The 20,000-nt window shown below is 40.6% G+C and overlaps 3 protein-coding genes across 6 annotated transcripts in view; 1 reads left to right on the top strand and 2 right to left on the bottom strand.

The window, feature by feature from the left end:
* LOC123504852 (oxidoreductase HTATIP2-like) overlaps positions 1-5,446 on the bottom strand; it is a 20,661-nt gene extending 15,215 nt beyond the window's left edge. Inside the window, exon 1 of the mRNA XM_045255752.1 lies at positions 5,294-5,446. The gene's annotated coding sequence lies outside the window, so the exon portion shown is untranslated. The remainder of the gene's footprint in view (positions 1-5,293) is intronic.
* A 3,284-nt stretch (positions 5,447-8,730) lies between these two features.
* Positions 8,731-15,134, top strand: LOC123504930 (protein mono-ADP-ribosyltransferase PARP12-like). Of its 2 annotated transcripts, none has more exons than XM_045255879.1 (2): positions 8,731-8,793; positions 12,207-15,134. In XM_045255879.1, exon 2 carries the CDS (start codon positions 12,212-12,214, stop codon positions 14,120-14,122), a length of 1,911 nt encoding a protein of 636 aa, XP_045111814.1. In that variant the 5' UTR covers positions 8,731-8,793; positions 12,207-12,211; the 3' UTR covers positions 14,123-15,134. The 2 variants fall into 2 exon arrangements, with proteins under 2 accessions (XP_045111814.1, XP_045111813.1); XM_045255878.1 differs by lacking the exon at positions 8,731-8,793 and adding an exon at positions 8,952-9,115.
* Positions 15,135-18,110: 2,976 nt separating this feature from the next.
* LOC123504935 (chromobox protein homolog 1-like) overlaps positions 18,111-20,000 on the bottom strand; it is a 22,858-nt gene continuing 20,968 nt past the window's right edge. For all 3 annotated transcript variants that reach the window (XM_045255887.1, XM_045255889.1, XM_045255888.1), the window contains 2 exons: positions 19,534-19,631; positions 18,111-19,121 (listed from right to left, as the gene is read on the bottom strand). In XM_045255887.1, the coding sequence (XP_045111822.1) occupies positions 18,977-19,121; positions 19,534-19,631 (243 nt within the window). In that variant the 3' untranslated portion in view covers positions 18,111-18,976. The remainder of the gene's footprint in view (positions 19,122-19,533; positions 19,632-20,000) is intronic.

Here is a 20,000-nt window from a genome sequence, read left to right as displayed (position 1 = left end):
GAAGTGGTGTCAGCAAAGAGTGTACATAGTTTTAAAGAAAAATTGGATAAGTGTAGATATGGAGACGGGACCACACGAGCATAAAGCCCAGGCCCTGTAAAACTACAACTAGGTAAATACAACTAGGTAAATACACACACACACACACACACACACACACACACACACACACACACACACACACACACACGATGTGTGAAAGAATAATAAAGAAACAATGGATCGAGTTCCTTGAAGACAACAAATTAATATCAAATAGCCAATTTGGTTTTAGAAAAAGACGGTCGTGTGTAACTAATTTATTGAGTTTCTATTCTAGAATAGTTGATAAAATACAAGACAGAGAGGGATGGGTTGACTGTATTTATTTGGATTTAAAAAAGGCGTTTGACAAAGTGCCACATGCAAGATTACTATAGAAGTTAGAGGAGAAGGGTGGCTTAAAGGAAGCACATTGAGATGGATAGAAAATTATTTGAGGGGGAGAGAAATAAGGACGATAGTTAAAGATATGAAGTCCAAGAGGAGAGCAGTAGAAAGCGGAGTGCTGCAGGGGTCAGTATTAGCACCAATACTTTTCCTCATATATATAAACTTATAAGGCAAATAAAACATTTATATATATATATATATATATATATATATATATATATATATATATATATATATATATATATATATATATATATATATATATATATATATATATATATGTTTATATTAACACAAGAAAATAGAGGGAAAGAATAGGAGGTGGGTGCATGAGAGAAATCTTCATAAGTTACTCATAAAAATATTTTCTATAAAATTGCTCACTACCAACAGATGGCAGCAATGCTGCTGTCCTCCAAACTTTAACCAACACCACAACTTTCTTTTTGTATGTTCCTTGTTCTCCACCATGTGTGTAAGCACTGTACATGTACAGCTTTCACTGCTGATTGCCTGTTACCATGGCTCTGCTTGTAACCAATCAGATGGTGCTCTGGGTGGGACAATGCTGGAGACAGAGAGGCGCAGCTGCATCAGAGCCAAAATAACCCAGTTTAAATTTATGTTATCGGCCATCGAATTAAAAAAAAAGGCCTATGCCGATGTGCGTCAAAAGGCTTAATATCGTTGACAATAATTGGCCCAGCCGATAATTGGTCGATCCCTACTGTACAGCACCCTAATGTGTTTAATAAAAAAAGTTAGATATAAAAGAAGCCTTTAATAGTACTGATTTGGTTAAGTTAGTGTATTTTAGAGATTATAGTGATATTTTTGGGGGTCTAGGCTGGAAGTTGGTCCTTATCACCCCTAATTCTTAAGTATGCTGTGGGAAAAATTGCTTCACGATTCGAATAAACGCTGATTCGACTGATGAAAAACCACCCTAACCCTATCAAATTGTGAGGGTCCCCTATATTTGTTCTGATACATTTCAGTCTGTTTTGTATTAATCTTTTTCATTTTTTTTTTTTTTTTCATTGCAATACAGTACTTTCTGAGGGGATAGAATGTGTCTTTGGAGGGAAGGGGGTAATATAGGAAATATTGATTTGCAATGGAAATGAAGTGCACATTCATTCAAAACAAGTAAAAAACTACCAGAAAAAGATAGTTTTATCCTTAAGTGAGAGTATGGTGTAAGACTTAACTTTTTTTCTTTTTTTATAACCACTTGTTAATACTGGTGATGATTCCATTACTGACTATAGTTCAGCAACAAATATATATATATATATATATATATATATATATATATATATATATATATATATATATATATATATATACAAACTAGATATCACTATACAGTAAAACCTCGCTTGACGAAAGTCTCTAGGGACGAACAATTCGGGAGACGACCAAAAAATTTGTCAATATATCGACCCAGGGGACAAACGATATTTCGGGGGACGAATGCGGTTAAACAGCTCGCTGGCAGGCGAGCCATTCATGTGATAGCCAACCTAGCTATCACACAACAACAAAACAAAACATAAGCACAAAAGAAAATAGAAACAGGAACATACGAAAAATATTACATAACATAATCTCCGTGCCACCACGATTTTCTCCTGTTTTTTCTGGGCATGGTGATGTTACCGGCGCGCTCTACTGTAGCTTCCTCGGCGTTATCCTCGCTGCTCTGGTGGCTCTCAGCGTTGCTGTCATCATCATCCTGGCCATGTCCAGGTACTGCAGATTGTGGCACATCCATCGCAGCTGTTTCCTCGCTCATCTGGCAAGGAACACCGCCCTACTGCCCACTCCTCTCACACTGAGTATCACCTCCGAGGATCAAAGGAACTTCCTGGCCATGTACCTTTAACTTCCCATCTTGAAAGTCCAAACTTGCTCCCACATGCGTGAGGAAGTCAATCCCCAGCAGGCAAGGGTCTTCCAAAGGCAGAGACGAAGTCTTACAATCTTTCCATGTTTCCCACGCCGATGTTCACTATAATGGGGCCCCACATAGCGGCACTGATTTGTGACACTACACAGCTGTTGTGTAGCTCTGGCACGCTGCGCACATCCAAAGTTCTCTCTCATGACTGTCTTCTCGGACCTTGTCTGTCTTCCTCCCCATCCTCCTCCCCTCCATTCCATCATGCCATCAATGTCCAGTCTCTCAAGTAAATAACCTTTTCTTTTTATTAATTTTATTATCATTATGATAGAATTTAGGTAAGTATAACAATTTAGGCTTTCTATAATTATTTTGTTCATGTCATGCATACATTAAAGGTCTATTTTGAATGGGTTTTATGGACAAAAGTATTTTTCTTTTTTGGTCTGGAATGGATTAATGGTATTTCAATACATTCTTATGGGAAAAATTGATTCAGGGGACGAACAAATCGGGTGACGAACAGGATTTAGGAACGAATTATGGTCGTGAGCTGGAACTGGAACGTTTCCATCACTATTGAAGACTGCAAAAATTACTCCTATCCACAAGTCTGGCCCCGATAACGACATTAAAAACTATAGACCAATATCACAACTTAACATTTTCTCTAAAATATTTGAAACGTTAATGAAGGTTTATTTAATTGATTATCTTGAAACCAAAAATATATTGAATTCTTCACAATATGGGTTTAGACGTTACTGCAGTACATTTAAAGCCTTAAACGCATTTTCTAATGATATACTTTCTGCAATTGACAAAAAAATTCCATGTATTATCCATCTTTATAGATTTTGCTAAAGCTTTTGACACAGTTAATCATAAGATCCTTATTAACAAAATGCATCACTATGGAATCAGGGGCACATTACTTTCTTGGTTTAAGGATTACCTAACAGACAGACATCACTATGTTGTGTTTAGTGGTGAAAAATCACCTACTACCCCTGTAAACCTTGGTGTACCTCAAGGAAGCGTTCTAGGTCCAATTTTATTTCTGATATATATCAATGACATTTCTGATCTTTTCTCTGAAACTAAAAGCATCTTGTTTGCCGATGACATGACGCTTTACTTAACAGGTCCAAACCAAAATGAACTTGTAGTGAATGCGAATCATGAACTTAAAAACTTTACCAGTGGTGTCTATGCAACAGATTAACAATTAATACTGAAAAACCTACTTTATGTTATTCACTACTACAAAACACCTCATTTAATAAATTTAAAAATCAACAATGAAATTATTTCTAAAACAAATAGAATACGATTTCTTGGTGTCGATTATGATGATTCATTATTATTTAAACATCACATACATAAACTTACACAAAAATATCAAGACACATTGCTTTACTATATCAAATAAAAGATATCATGCCTTCTAATGTACTAAAATTAATATACTATGCACACATTTATCCACTACTTACTTACTGTAATCCCATTTGGTGTACAACATACACCACCTATCTAACCCTTTAAGATTATTACTCAAAAAATAGTAAGAATTATTACTAACAGTGATTATTTAGCACATACTAATTCACTATTCAAAGAAACAAAAATCTTGAAACTGGATGATATAACAAAAATGGAAATAGCTAAACTTATGTATAAGAATAAGAATGAAATGCGTGACCTCCTCCCATCTCATAATTATAGTACCCGTCACCGCAACAACCTTAGCTTTCCTATTCATCGTTTATCAAAATTTCAACATTCAACAACTTATTTGGGTCCTGTAACTTGGAATACTATTCCCAAAGAAATTCAAGACGCTCCTTCCCTCAACACATTCAAAAGCCGATTGAAACACAATATCATAATGACATATTAACTAACTCCCAAATACTAGCTGAGATCCAACATGTTTGTAAAGCTAAACTATCCTACAAATGAATTATGTATATGAAATTATTAGTTAGTATATATATCTTAACATGTGTATGTCTGCTCATATATTGTATTTATATGTAAAATTGGAATGTCTGTATGTCTGTATACATGAACAAATTGTACACCTCCTATGAATAGTCATCCATTCTTTTTATTGTCTTAAGTAATAAACGAATCTTAATTATCTTTTGTGTAATATATGAATCTAATACTAGGATATTATATATAGTTATAATAATGTCATCATTACAGTAATAGATATTGTTGCCCCAGCCAGATTGTTTAATATTTTTAAGGATATTTTTTCATGCCTAAAAAGCTATGCTTTATATAGGCTAGCTTTAGCTATATATGTACCTACAGTATATATTTTTACATGAAAGCAAATACATATTTGTATGTTTATATAGCTAATTGCTATAAATAAATGTTTCAATGTTTCAATGTTTTTACTGTACTTTAAGCCATCACTATTGAGACACAAAAAAACACAAGATGAATGAATAAGGCCCTAAGGGCAATTGTGACCTGGCTATTTTTGCAGCCTAATGTGTATGTAAATTGTAACATAAAATGTATGAATTCTAAAACTTGTGTCATATCTTCAACAAGAAGTATATCGGTCTGTAGTCTCCCTCGCAATGCTTCGAACCTTTCCATGGAGAGCTGTACTCTCTTGCACATCAATATCATGGAACCTTCAAATGAAATAGATATCCCATATACTTCGTTGCTGGATAAGTAAGCAGTGAGTGTCCCACATATTTCCTATGAATAATCCACAAGAGCATCTACATGACATCATGGACATGTCCCCTGTGACGAGCCTGGCTGGAATGAGCGACCCAGTAGGTACTTTTTTACTGTGATAGTGACGTGTGAAGGCAGAGCCGGGCGACAGTGACACTACAGCTCAGTAGATAAACAGGAACACCGAGGAGCCGGCACACTATAAAACAGTGTTGTTCAGAGGTGTGTCAATGAAATACTCACGGGATACACAGCCACACACCCGCAGGTACCGCACTCTCAGACTGCTGTCAGCTGGCTGCAGTGTTTACAAAATTAGTGTTAGTAGTGATGCGCTGCCTTCACAACGGCTCAACCCCCTGGCAGAGAGAGAGAGAGAGAGAGAGAGAGAGACTAATAACTTCCAGTGCACCCATCCTCTGCATCATTGCAGGATCTTGCCAAGATGACATTTGATGAGTTTCATCACCTGTCTGAGAAAGAGAAAAATAGATAGGGTTCAAGATGTTGATATGCAATACAAACTAGCTCAAATATTAAAAAAGTAATTCTTTCCCATCTCCTCTTTCAGTAATATTATATTATTTTATTTACATTTTGTATGGTAACCGTGGCATAGTAATAAGGGGGCAAGCGGGACAAATGCCCCGGGCAGCACATTTCTCAGTGGGGGCACAAGCGAGGCTACTGAGAGTATTGGTGTTCAGACCGTTATTTTAAAATTTGCAACGTTGAAGGCATGCAAAATAATTATTTTAAGTTGATGTATGTATAATCATTTAAATACTAATGACATCCGACCTGCCTATCGAGCCCTGAAGAAACTCCGCTTCAATTCTAATCTCAGGCCGCCAGGCGAGCGCTATCCGAGCAGCAGATGGCTGCTTCGATCGTATCGGAGGCAAATGGGCAGATGGCTCGTTGGGTTGAGTACTTTGAACACCTGTTCACAGTGGATCCTCCAAGCGGACAGCTCCAAACTGCAGGGTTACAGATGTTGCATCCACCCATTGACGAAACTGCACCCTCCACTGACGATGTCAAAGAGGCTGTGGCAAAGTTGAGAAGTGCAAAGGCAGCTGGCATCTGTAACACTATTGCGGAGCTGATCAAAGCGGGGGGGAGGCCATGATCCGTCTTGACTGCATGGCATTCAGGTACCATTCCCCCTGACAGGAAAAAGGGGTTGGTCATCCCTATCTGGAAGGGGAAAGGACTACAACTACCGCAGTATAACACTGTTCTGCGTACCAGGCAAAGTGCTTGCCCATTTGCTGTTGATGCGTATCCGCAGTCACCTGGTGAAATACCAGACCTGAACAATCTGGGTTCATGCCCGGTAAGTCAACAACTGACCAGATACTAGCGCTTCGCGTACAGGTGGAGCGCCGACGTGAGTTTCAATAAGGGATGTTTGCAGCCCTATGTCGATCTCAAGAAGGGTTTGATTCAGTGCATCGAGAGATGCACTGCGTCTCAGTGGGATTCCTGCAAGAATTATTGGTCTTGAACTGGCCTCTACTCCGGGACTATGAGTGTTGTGAAGTGTGGAGGGGGCGTGTCCAGCTTCTTCCCTGTGAATACGGGAGTGAGGTAGGGATGCGTGCTTGCTCCATCACTTTTCAACACTGGACTGGGTACTAGGCAGAGATGTAGGCCAAAGTCATTGTGGAGCATCTGTCGGCAAATCAGCGATTGTTCCGTAAGACTGATTCGAGGCCAATTAATTATCAGCATAGTCCGTCAACGCCAACTGCGACTATATGGGCATGTGGCACGCTACCCGGAAGCCGATCCTGCATATCGGGTTGTCTCCAAAAAGGATAGATAACCCAGCATGGAGGAGGCCACGGGGACGTCCACATAAGTCATGGCTGCAGCAAATCGATGCCTCTTGCTGGGAGTTACTTGGCATGGGAAGTGAGCCTGCATGGAGACTCGCGAGGCGTAACCGCCTGGAGTGGCGCCATAGGGTAGGCGAGGCGACGCGCCCCCTGGCGTATGCCCCCAGTGATTAATGCGGGAAAAAAAAGTTGCTGCGTACGTCTGTTCTATACTCTCCCTATTATCACAAGACGTTATTCCGCAATACGTTACGGTGAGGTGAAAAAAGTTGCTGCGTACGTACGTCTGTTCCCCATGCAACGATCCCCAAGGCACGCTGAGGGTTAACTCCAAGCGTTGTGGATCAGCGGTGGGAAGATGAGGGATGCAGTGACTTCATGGCAAGGGCTGATGCTTTTGGCTAAAATGGTTCGCTTTCAAGAGGACTATGAGCGCGCGTATGTTAAAAACATTAAAACATAGTACCTTTACCAGAAGGCACTACCAGGCAGCATATGTATGGACACATCACACCGTTGCGTGCCCTGTGGGGGATTACATATATGTGTCTGCCTGTCTAGGAGGAATTTACCTACGGCTGCTGTTCTGCCAGCTGACTCACCTGCAAGGCCGCCGGTCAGTCGGTCACACATAGCAGGCAGAGGAAAACACGGTTATCTCTATGTCCATATGCACACAGCCGTACACAAATCACCGTTCAATACAATGTCACGACACGCAGGCAGGCACAAATTCTCGGAGTATTAGAGGCCAACTGTTATATTAAGCAGCGGCGCACATTCAGGGTTTGATACGCAAAAGATCCAATCCCGATTGTTTTTTGGTGCGTTGCAACCTTCAGATGGCATGTCACTGTATCGCTTAGTCTGAAATAGTTCTTGAATCGTACGCTGTACAAATCTGCTGATTTACATCCGCACACATAAAGGAAAGCTTGATAACTATGATGAAAGGATTGCATTCCTCAACGCACACACACACACACACACATACCATGTAGTGTAGTGGTAAGCACGCTCGGGTCACAACCAAGAGGGCTCGAGTTCGAGTCCTGAGTGCGGACAGGCAAATGGGAGAGCCTCATATTGTGTAGCCTCTGTTCACTTACGGGATGTAAGTCGAGGAGTTGTGGCGTCGCTTTCCCGATGTGTGTGGTGTATGATGTGGTCTCAGTCCTACCCGAAGATCAGTCAATATGTGCTCTGCATGAACTCTTTCCGCAAGGGAAAGGCTGGCTGGGTGACCAGCAAACGACCGTGGTAAATAACACACACACACACACATACACACACACCGCGTAGTGTAGTGGTTAGCACGCTCGACTCGCAATCGAGAGGGTCCGGGTTCGAGTCCTGGAAAGCGGCGAGGCAAATGGGCAAGCCTCTTAATGTGTGGTCCCTGTTCACATAGCAGTAAATTGGTACGGGATGTAACTCGAGGGGTTGTGGCCTCGCTTTCCCGGTGTGTGCAGTGTGTTGTGGTCTCAGTCCTACCCGAAGATCGGTCTATGAGCTCTGAGCTCGCTCCGTAATGGGGAAGACTGGGTGACCAGTAGGCGACCGAGGTGAATTACACACACATTTTGACGCAGTGCTGTCACTGTCAGACCGAGTTGCGAACCTTATCCCAAAAACACTCTACATTATTCTGTTTGCTTTAAAATTACTGTTAAAAATCTATTTATTAAAGATAATTTATATATATACGTACAAGCAAGAAACATTATCATAATATGTAAGGTGATTAAATAATTTTACCGTGATAGCGCTCTAATTACCCTAAAACAAGGTAATTATCCTGCATGTGGCAGCACTGCATCGACGAATCTGCTGAACCAAATACATGAACGTGACTCAGACGGGACTGAAGACTAGAGTGTTACCAACAGCTACACAATTGTAAGTATTTTCTTTCATCATCACCAGCCACACATTATGTTAGCCGTATGATTCCTTTCAGCCCATTGAAAAGCAAAAACAAAGAAAAGGTTGATATGGATACGAGAATGTAGGTATGAAATATGAGGGAAGCATTGATAGGTAGCCAATAGATTACTCTCAGACAGTCTCTGGGGTCTGTTAGGTTTCGATAGCGCCACAACAGACAGTCATAGCTGCAGCAGCACATTTCCTCCAGGCATTACTTTGTCATATCTTCCTGCTGCATCACAAAAGGAGCTACTGACGTGGTAGATGATCGTATAGCGTTGCTATCTGACCGGTAAGTCATTATACTGATCGACATAACTGTTCCTACTCCAGCTAAGTTGTATGCTACAAAATTGTATTGTCATATGTTGGCGGGCAAGGTAGTCAAGGTCGACTCAGCATCAGTGGAATGTTGAAAGTTTTTTGGGAGTGCCTACAAGGCGTCATTAATTCGATCAGCCGACAGTCTCTATATCTAGAGCAGTAGGCTAGTTCTTAACCTTTTTCTCGTTAAGAACCCCTTGAATTACAAGACCATCTACCCGAACCCCCAGCAATCTGACATAAAACAAAATGTTAATTTAATGACTGACACTCAATAGTATACTGAAAAGGATATTAGATCAATCATCTGAAGCGGTGGTTGCTCTTCTTTTGGTGTACCAGAAAAGTCAACAGAAAAGAAAATGCCTGTGAATACGTCCCTGGATAAGTAGAAGGAAAGAAATATTAAGATGCGATCAAATTAAACGACAACACTCTACATTGAGGGAAACAGTTCCTGGAGAGTCAAAACGACGATTTGGGCAAGTTTTTTTTTTTTTTTTCCGTATAATTAATTTCTGGGGTCCCAGTTGTGTTCTTTTCCCCTCACCAACATCTTTTCATCGACATCACATTTTCAAAGCTTACTCCGTGACGTCACAACGTAAATAAAGTTGCAAATCGACTGAACAAGACCAACATATTGGTCTTGTTTTGCGGCTGGTTTCTCCAGTCGCTAGGCAATTTTCAGCCGTGTGAACCGGCCGAACTGCCACCGTTTCCCCTCATGGCAGACGCCTTTAACATGCATTTTTTCCGATATTAAAAAACCCGTTATACTTGGTAAAAGAAGGGACAGTCGCGACCAACACGCCAATTATATATATCACAGGTGTAATAATAATAATAATAATAATAATAATAATAATAATATACGGTTTATTAATTTGGCAGTGCAACAAAAAAATTTACACTGAAAATGTACAGGGGGGGGGGAGACATTAAAACAATGAAATGCTTAACCTAACTATGGATCTAACTTAACCTAGAATTTACTTATTTATTTATTTATTTATTTATGGCTCGCACCATAGTGGGCACCGCGCTAAGGTGGTACCGGTCAATGCGGTGTGTGTGTGTGTGTGTGTGTGTGTGTATATAATTCACCTCGGTCGCCTGCTGGTCACCCAGCCAGTCTTCCCCATTACGGAGCGAGCTCAGAGCTCATAGACCGATCTTCGGGTAGGACGGAGACCACATCAACACACTCCACACACCGGGAAAGCGAGGCCACAACCCCTCGAGTTACATCCCGTACCTATTTACTGCTAGGTGAACAGGGGCCACACATTAAGAGACTTGCCCATTTGCATCGCCGCTTACCGGGATTCGAACCCGGCCCTCTCGATTGTGAGTCGAGCGTGCTAACCACTACACTACGCGGTGTGTGTGTAATTCACCTCGGTTGCCTACTGGTCACCCAGCCAGTCTTCCCCATTACGGAGCGAGCTCAGAGCTCATAGACCGATCTTCGGGTAGGACTGAAACCACATCAACACACAACACACCGGGAAAGCGAGGCCACAACCCCTCGAGTTACATACATCCCGTACCTATTTACTACTAGGTGAACAGGGGCCACACATTAAGAGACTTGCCCATTTGCCTCGCCGCTTACTGTGTGTGTGTGTGTGTGTGTAATAATAATAATAATAATAATAATATACTGTTTATTAATTTGGCAATGTAAAAAAAATTACACTGAAAATGTACAAGGGGGGGGGGACATTGAAACAATGAACTGAAATGTGTGTGTGTGTGTGTGTGTGTGTGTGTGTGTGTGTGTGCACGCGCGCGAACACAAAACGTTAACTTCCCTCGGTCCGATACCGCACCTTCACTCCTCCGGTACCGTACCCAAAACTATTAAAGCGCCCCCGAAGAATCTAGTCCGCACCTCAAAAATAAAACAAACTACAGGTCAATAATACATCAGAACTCCATATATATATATATATATATATATATATATATATATATATATATATATATATATATATATATATAACGAAATGGGGATTATGTTTACTTGTAATCATTGTAATGTATGTACGGTTAGCAGTAACTGGAAGTCATTGTAATATTATTATTATTATCATCGTCATCATCATTATCATCATCATCAGAGAGAGAGAGAGGAGCATGCTTAGAACTGAATGAGTGACATCACTCAAATGGCGGGAAAATATGCTTGATAGCACAGATCGCCAAAAACGGCTGAAAGTAATGCTACTGAGTGCGGACTGTCGTCTTTATTTATATTTTTCCTTGAAAATCTCAGGTGAGGAAGTACGGATTCAAAATTTCGCTTTTCTGTACCTGTCTCAGGTGCGGAGGTACGGACTTAAAATTCGTCTTTCCCCACTTTTGAAAAATTTTCAGCACTTCGGACCTCCGCACCTCGTTTGGTGGTCCGCACTCCGCAGGTACGGGGTACGGAGGAGCGGAGGTGCGGACCGAGGTACGGAAGTGCCCAACTCTGTTAATGAATGCATGAAATTAGAATAATAAGATAATTGAGTAAATTAATGATGAATAAATGTCAGTGAAAAGTGCTGTATAATATTATATATATATATATATATATATATATATATATATATATATATATATATATATATATTCTAAGAACGACCGGAAAATAGTGAAAGGAAAACTATTATTTTTAATCTCTTGAATTATCAATAAAAGAAAAACTGAAATATTACTAAAGATTATCATTGATTACATAAAACTTCATGGGCCCGTATTCAGAAACGCTTTAATTACTCTATAACTTTTTTTTTTCTCATAGGGATCACGGTTTCCCATGATTATTGAGTGCAATATTAATGTAGTTTTATCAATCAGGCACTAGAACAACTACGGTAGAGCGTTTTGAACGTAGTAGAAGCTACTAGCTATGGTACTATACCTGGGTATAATTTTTTTTTTTCTTTATATATATATATAGCTAGCACCTGCGTTTCAGAATATGGTTCCACAGATGTGTTGGCCAGTAAAGTCTAATGTGGCTTCATGTGAAGTAATGTGCTGTTATGTGACCTCTGTCTTTACAGGTGTAATGGGTAACTCACAGTCTGACCAGGAGCAGGAGCAGGAGCAGGAGCAGGAGGAATTATCACATTATTATCAGCGAAAGCCACGAAATAGGAGGAAGCCAAGGTCCAGATCCAACAATCCCCAAAGACAGCACAATGGAAGGCATACCAGCACAATACAATATGAACCTACTGGAGCAAACTTCAGTATCTCAAGACAACAAAACACTCATTCATCAAACAGAATACAACAGAACACTCAACCATCTACCACAAGCACAATAGTAATTCCACCCACATTCCAAAGTTCATCTTACAACAGCTCACAATATCAAGTTGATCTTGAATCTCTTGAGCCTGTTACCCAGAATGGGATCCACCGTGCTAACAACTATGTGATCCCAGCAGCTGATAAAAAGGAGAGAAAAGACCACTGGAACATCTTACCATGCCAAATTGGACAGCGGAATAAAGGACTGCGTATATGTCCTCAGTATAATGGGCATGGCTGTGTGACTGAGCCATGCAGGCGGCTTCATGTTTGCTTCTACTGGGCCAAAAACACATGCAGAAAAAAATTCTGCAACTGTGACCACTCTTTTGACTCAATGCACAATAGGAAGCTCATTGACACTCTTCTAATGTGGCAAGAGGTGATGTTGGATGATTCTCTAGGCAAGACATTCATACTGGAGGAGCTACAAATCTGTGTGTTTAGTGTCCTAGGGAAGTGTTCAAGGACACATTGCTCCAGAATACACTCCACAAAAAATTACCTGTGGCAGGTGAAGAGCAACAATGTATGGATAGAAATGTCATGCAAGCAGAGTGACTACTTGGAACTGATGTACAGTCATCCATCTGAGGAACAAGTGGATCTCATTCCTATTCAGACTGACATTGGTAATAGCACAAATTTACAAAGACTTGCTGATCTCCTTTCCAAAGAAACCTCATGGTCTGTTGACTTGGAAACCTTCAAGCTGAATGGAACTTCTTCAATGCATGAAATAAGAAGGCTCTCCACTGTCTCTGATTTGACTTCCAGAGTTCATGTTGCCACTCGTTGGGTTTGGTACTGGCAGGATGATGATGGCTGCTGGGAACCTTATCTTGAGGGTGTTCACAAAAAATGTTACCATGTGGCTCTTAGTGATCAATTGGAGTACATTCTACGAGCAGATAACAATAAATTTGTTACTATTCATATCAATGAACATTCTTACTCTATTAATGGCGAGGAAATGACGCAAACCAACAAAACCACTGGGAGAACACGAAGAGTGCGTAGGAGGCCGGCTTATACTCTACTTTGTAAAACGAGTGTCAAGTTTGATGATCTGTTCTTGACCCAACCCACTGAAAAGAAATACCTGAAGCTTCCATTAGTTCCTCTGAGCTCAGAATTCATATTTGTAGAGGGTCTACTGGAGCAGACCCTGGCAGGACTCAAGATTGCTAGCATACACCGAATTCAGAATGACCACTTGTGGAAGGTGTACCAAAATAAGAAGCGTTTCCTGATCTCTCTTAATGATGGGGACACCACAACCATCAATGAACAGTATCTCTTCCACGGCACCAGCCACGAGGCTGTCAACCATATCTGTGCAGAAAACTTTGACTGGAGGCTGTATGGCACCAATGTAGGCCACTTGTATGGCCAAGGAACATACTTCACTAATTTGGCCAAGTTGGCTTACACATATGGCAAGAGAAATAAGACAGGCAAAAAAGTTATGCTAGTGGTGCTAGTGTTGGTTGGAAAGACAACAGTAGGCCAAGCCAACATGAGCTTTCCACCAACAAATGCATCTACTGGGAGGAGGTATGACACTACCTGTGATAAAGAAACCAATGCTTCTATCTTTGTCAAGTATGACAGGGATGAATATTATCCAGCTTATGTTGTAAAATATAGTTGTGCCTCATGACATGCCTAATGTAGACAGGACACAGAGTGGTTGATGAGTGGAATGGTCTCAGTGGTCATGTAGTCATGGATGGGGATGATAGATGGAATTAGGTAGCTTTAATTATACAGCGGCTGCCACGTGTAGGCCTGGTGGCCTCTTGCAGCTTCCCTCTTTTCTTATTCTTCTGTATGCAGGTCAGCCAATTTTGCTGAAATGTCAAGTTTTAGGAGTTATTCTAGACACACACCCAGCTCTAAAAGAAATTTCTCATGTTTCCAGTAGTCCTCATTTCTATTTAATGTTGAATTGAACTCTATCAGTTTATCTTATGTTAAGGCTTCATGAGGACTTAATTGCAAGGTTATTGTAATTGAAAGCTATTTACTGAAACTATTGTTGTAGTTGACAGCTTTTTCCCTCCTCAAACACTGATGAAAATGTAGATGGGTTTCATGGCTAACTACTCAAATTTCATCAAACGTTATTTTGGTACCATGAATCAAGAACAGTTACAAGTATTTAAAAACCACTAGATGCTGATCTTAGATTTTCATCAAGATGAATGAGTAACTGCAACAAGATGCCCAAAACAACTTCTCTCAAGTTATACTAAATTGCAAACTGTTTTAGCATCTCATTCTATGTAATTGGGGACTGAAGACAAACCGAGGACTCTTCAATACCAGTCTGGTACTTTAAGGCACCATCATGGCAGTGCTTTCCTCATGTGAATTGTTTCACCATATCCAGCCAGCTTAGTTTTGTATCTCTCTTGTGAGCTACTTTTATTCTTTCTTGAAATATTCTTACTAAAGCTAGCTATACACACTGCTCTTTGGCATATATTGTTAGTAGTGGAATAGACTATTATATTAGACAAGAATATGTGAACACAACCTGTGTAGTTCGCCTACATTCAGCCTGTTCCTAAAAAAGGTGACCGTTCTAACCCCTCAAACTACCGTCCTATAGCTTTAATCTCTTGCTTGTCTAAAGTTTTTTAATCTATCCTGAATAGGAAGATTCTCAAACATCTGTCACTTCACAATCTTCTGTCTGATCGCCAGTATGGCTTCCGTCAAGGTCGCTCTACTGGTGATCTTTTGGCTTTCCTTACTGAGTCTTGGTCATCCTCTTTTAGAGATTTCGGTGAAACTTTTGCTGTTGCGTTAGACATATCAAAAGCTATTGATAGAGTCTGGCATAAAGCTTTGATTTCAAAACTGCCCTCTTACGGCTTCTATCCTTCTCTCTGCAACTTTATCTCCTGTTTCCTTTCCGACCGCTCTATTGCTGCTGTGGTAGACGGCTACTGTTCTTCTCCTAAACCTATTAATAGAGGTGTTCCTCAGGGTTCTGTCCTGTCACCCACTCTCTTTCTATTATTCATTAACCCCTTCGCGCCGGATGTTAAAAAAGCCCGCCTGTATGATATACGGGTGATAGTGCCGCGCGCCCGAGCGCGGGAAACTCGTGCAAGCTTGTCATACTTGTCGTCTTTGTGTGTTATGCTGCTATTTTTTAGTCACTATATCGCCTTCGAAGAGGAAAGTGGACGCTTCTCTCTTCGGAGAGAGAGAGAGAGACATTAGCTAATATTTTAGACAAGCGGGACGCATGTAGCTTATCTTTCGAGAGAAAGATGGGGAGGAGGAAGGAGAGGAAATGAAGGAGGAGAGAGAGAGAGAGAGAGAGAGAGAGAGAGAGAGAGAGAGAGAGAGATTAGAAAATTTGTTGTTTTTGTATTTGTGTGTGTGTGTGTGGGTGTGTGTTTTTTCTCGAATGTTACAAGGCGGGACGCATGTAACTTATCTTCGAGAGGAGAGGGGAGGAGGGAGAGAGAGAGAGAGAGAGAGAGAGAGAGAGAGAGAGAGAGAGAGAGAGAGAGAGAGAGAGAGAGAGAGAGATGGGAACAGTCTATGCCATTGGGTAATTTTAGACACAAGGCGGGATGCATGTAGCTTATCTTTAGTGATTGGTGGAGAGGAGCACTAGGATTTCAAGGACAGCATACGGCGTGTGTAGTTGGTATCCAACACACTATACGGGACAACTGAACTGAAGAAAGCTCAGAAAAGAAATATGACGCCTACATAGGCGTCACCGTATATGCTACTGGGGCTTCATGATGCTTACATAGGCGTCACCTTATTGAAGGGGTTAATGACCTTCTTAACCAAACTTCTTACCCTATCCACTCCTACGCTGATGATACCACCCTACATCTTTCCACGTTCTTTCAGAGACGTCCAACCCTTCAGGAAATTAACAGATCACACTGGGACGCCATGGAACGCCTTACTTCCAATCTTTCTAAAATTTCCGATTGGGGCAGAGAAAATCTAGTAGTTTTCAATGCCTCAAAAACTCAATTCCTCCATCTATCAACTCGACACAACCTTCCAGACAACTATCCCCTCTTCTTCAATGACACTCAACTGTCTCCCTCTTCCACAATGAATATCCTCGGTCTGTCCTTTGCTCATAATCTTAACTGGAAACTTCACATCTCATCTCTTGCTAAAACAGCTTCTATGAAATTAGGTGTTCTGAGGCGTCTCCGCCAGTTTTTCTCGCCCCTCCAACTGCTTACTCTGTATAAGGGCCTTATCCGTCCCTGTATGGAGTACTCTTCGCATGTTTGGGGGTTCCAGTCACACAGCTTTGCTTGATAGGGTGGAATCGAAAGCTCTTCGTCTCATCAACTCCCTCCTCTGACTAACTGTCTTCAGTCTCTTTCTCACCGCCGAAATGTTGCATCCCTTTCTATATTTTATCGCTATTTTCATGGTAACTGTTCTACTGATCTTGCTAACTGCATGCCTCCCCTCCTCCTGCGGCCACGCTGCACAAGGCTTTCTTCTTCCTCTCATCCCTATTCTGTCCAACTCTCTAATGCAAGAGTTAACCAGTACGCTCAATCATTCATCCCTTTCACTGGTAAACTCTGGAACTCCCTCCCTGCATCTGTATTTCCGAATTCCTACAACTTGTCTTCTTTTAAGAGGGAGGTATCAAGGCATTTGCTCCCCTAATTCTGGCTGACGGTTTTGGCACTTTTTGTACTCTTTGGAGAGCCAGCGCTCAAGTGGGCTTTTTTCTAACTTTCTTTTTTTTGCCCTTGGCTGGCCCTCTTCCCTATGTAAAAAAAAAAAAAAATAAATAAATAAATAAATAAAAAAAAAAATAAAAATAAATAAAAAATAAAATTAAATAAATAAATAAATAAATAAATAAAATCTATGCACCGTGGCATTTAGTCCATCAACATTTACAGTACTATCTGCAAGAAAAAAAAAAAAAAAAAAAAAAAAAAAAAAAAAAAACCACAAGAAGCCATCAGGCCTACATGTGAATCCCTTCAGTAATTCCTTACTTATCAAAATCAAAAGATTAAATGAAGAATCAGGTGTATAGTTTTAGTTAAGTATTTGATGGACGTCCTCTGTGAAGCACCATTCAATAAATAATCATACATCGTTTTTGGATTTCTATGATTTAAGAGCTCCTTGATTTAAAGTAAGCTTAGCTTGTTACTTCAGTATTATGGGTCTGACCAAACTGAACCAGCAAGTTGATGTTGGTGTTCCCATACAGTAATAAACTGTGTGTTCCAAGGTTTCAATTTATATAATTAATGTGATTTGTGATAAATAAGGGTCATTTTGATGCATTATTACATTTGGTGTACTGGAAAAACAATCTTTTCCGTGCTCATTTATGATTTCAATTAGCGTTTTGTTTCAGTGGAAAACAACTCCAACATAGGCAGGCAAGAAGTGCACTTACAAAGTTACTACGTATCTTGCTTATCAATTCATATCATTCCAGCTCCTCTGTACAAGGCACACTACTGACACTGACATGTTTGAGCAAAGAATATGCATTGGCATAAATAAGAGCTACCACAAATTACCTTATATCAATCAATCTTGTAGAAAAGCTTTGATGGATGTCTCTTGTTATACTTCTAATAAACATTAATGCATGACAGTAAGAGTGCGAGTAATAATCATTATTTTATTTTTGTAAGATGAAAGAAAGCATGTATAAAATTAAACACTACTGTGGAATCTCTTTGTAGACAAACAGATTCATAAGACAACTGATAAAGAAAGTAGTCTGTATGACTGATGCACTTCACTTAGAAAGTATTCCTATGAAAAATAGACTTGTACACGACAGTTAGGGGGCCCACATGAACAGCTTTACAAATGTGAGATTGGGTAAAAAAAAAAAAAGAAAGAAAAAACAAGCTTGTCTGTGGAAAGCCTGAGGGGCCAGGAGGGAGGGCAGGGTTGGGGTGCGGGTGGCATCACACCACCCTGATGGTAAACAGTAGCTGCACCTTCAGTTAACTGCTGCCAACCCCCTCAACTTTGATCCAATAATGTTCATACAAAAATTTTCCCCAGGGACTTAGAAACTATAGCACAGTTTGTCTCACAAGTACAATCATGACAATAATTACAAGTGTGTAATTATGAAGAGGAAGAGGAAGAGGAGGAGGAGGAGAAGGAGGAAGAAAAAAAAGAGGAAGGAAGGTATGAAGGTTACCTAAAAATAAGACACTCTTAATGTTCTGGTCTTGAGATACTCGTCACAATAAAAGCAGGAGAGAGAGAGAGAGAGAGAGAGAGAGAGAGAGAGAGAGAGAGAGAGAGAGAGAGAGAGAGAGAGAGAGAGAGAGAGAGAGAGAGAGAGAGAGAGAGAGAGAGAGGAAAGGAAAGGAAAGGAAAGGGGGAAGGAGAGTTGTATGCCCTTTATCCCTATGAATTGGTGTTTATGGTGGTTGGTGCAGCAACCATCGCAGCCCCACAAGAATGTTGTTTTTATGCAAATACTCTGGGTGTGGAGGGGAGGATAGGGGACCTAGTCTGCTTCATGGTTGCCTTCTTCCTCGTCATTTGTGGAAGAGTGCCAGGTGAGGCGCTCTTCGTAAAATTTGATGACCACCTGAGGGCAGCGCACATTGGCCTGTCTGGCGGGGACCAAGTCAGCCTCATCAGTGCCGCGCCTGCAGGGAGAACAGGAAAGGGAGGTCGCGTTAGATGATGATGGTGGTGGTGGTACAGAGATATAGTTTTGGACCTACTGTGTGTGCATGTGTGTGCATAAGTAATGCTGCTTGAAACCTAGTTCTGAATTAACATTTGAAGACACCACAGAAATCAAAATATCAGATTACATTACATAATATAATAGAGCAGAGACAAATGTTAGAATGTTTAGACACCATGAAATTTTCAGCAGACTATAACAGCATCAAAGTCAGCACTGCACCTCAAAGTGCTATTACTTTGTCTGCTCATGTGTCTTTAATGCTTGCACGGATTGGCTTCACTGAAACACTGGTGACACGTCAAGGTTGCGTTGCCCTGTCTCATGATCTACATTCACCACTCCTATGTACATATGCACACACTCACCACTTCATGAGGAACATCAACTCTCCACTGGAATCTGTTGCTCCAATAATCCTTTCTGCTTCGAGGCCTCTGTCAAACCCTCTGGGTCGTGTGTCTTCCTGTCAGGTCATTAACAAACCACAATCAAATTATTACATCAACACTCAATCCTCCATGCAATGCACTTTAAATTGTTACCATTACTGCAATTGACAATATTTTACAACTATATAATTTTTTCTGTATATTTAAATAATCAAACAACTGCCTGACTGTTAATCTGGAATGGCTGTTGTCATTGCCAAAAGTACCACACTTAACAGCCTCAACTTCTCTGAATCATAGTCTATTAATGCAACCATATAGGACTATCTCTCCACACTTCTACAACAAGCTAAGTATCATGAGTATGAACACTACTACTAGATAATTGCACAGCCAAAGATAACAAAATCATCAAAAACTCTGCACAGAGTTCCTGAATGGAT

This window comes from Portunus trituberculatus, chromosome 17 (genome assembly GCF_017591435.1).
Source record: "Portunus trituberculatus isolate SZX2019 chromosome 17, ASM1759143v1, whole genome shotgun sequence".
In the NCBI taxonomy this organism is placed as follows: Eukaryota; Metazoa; Arthropoda; class Malacostraca; order Decapoda; family Portunidae; genus Portunus; species Portunus trituberculatus.
Note: the sequence above shows the minus strand (reverse complement) of the source record. Positions and strands in the feature narration are given on the sequence as shown.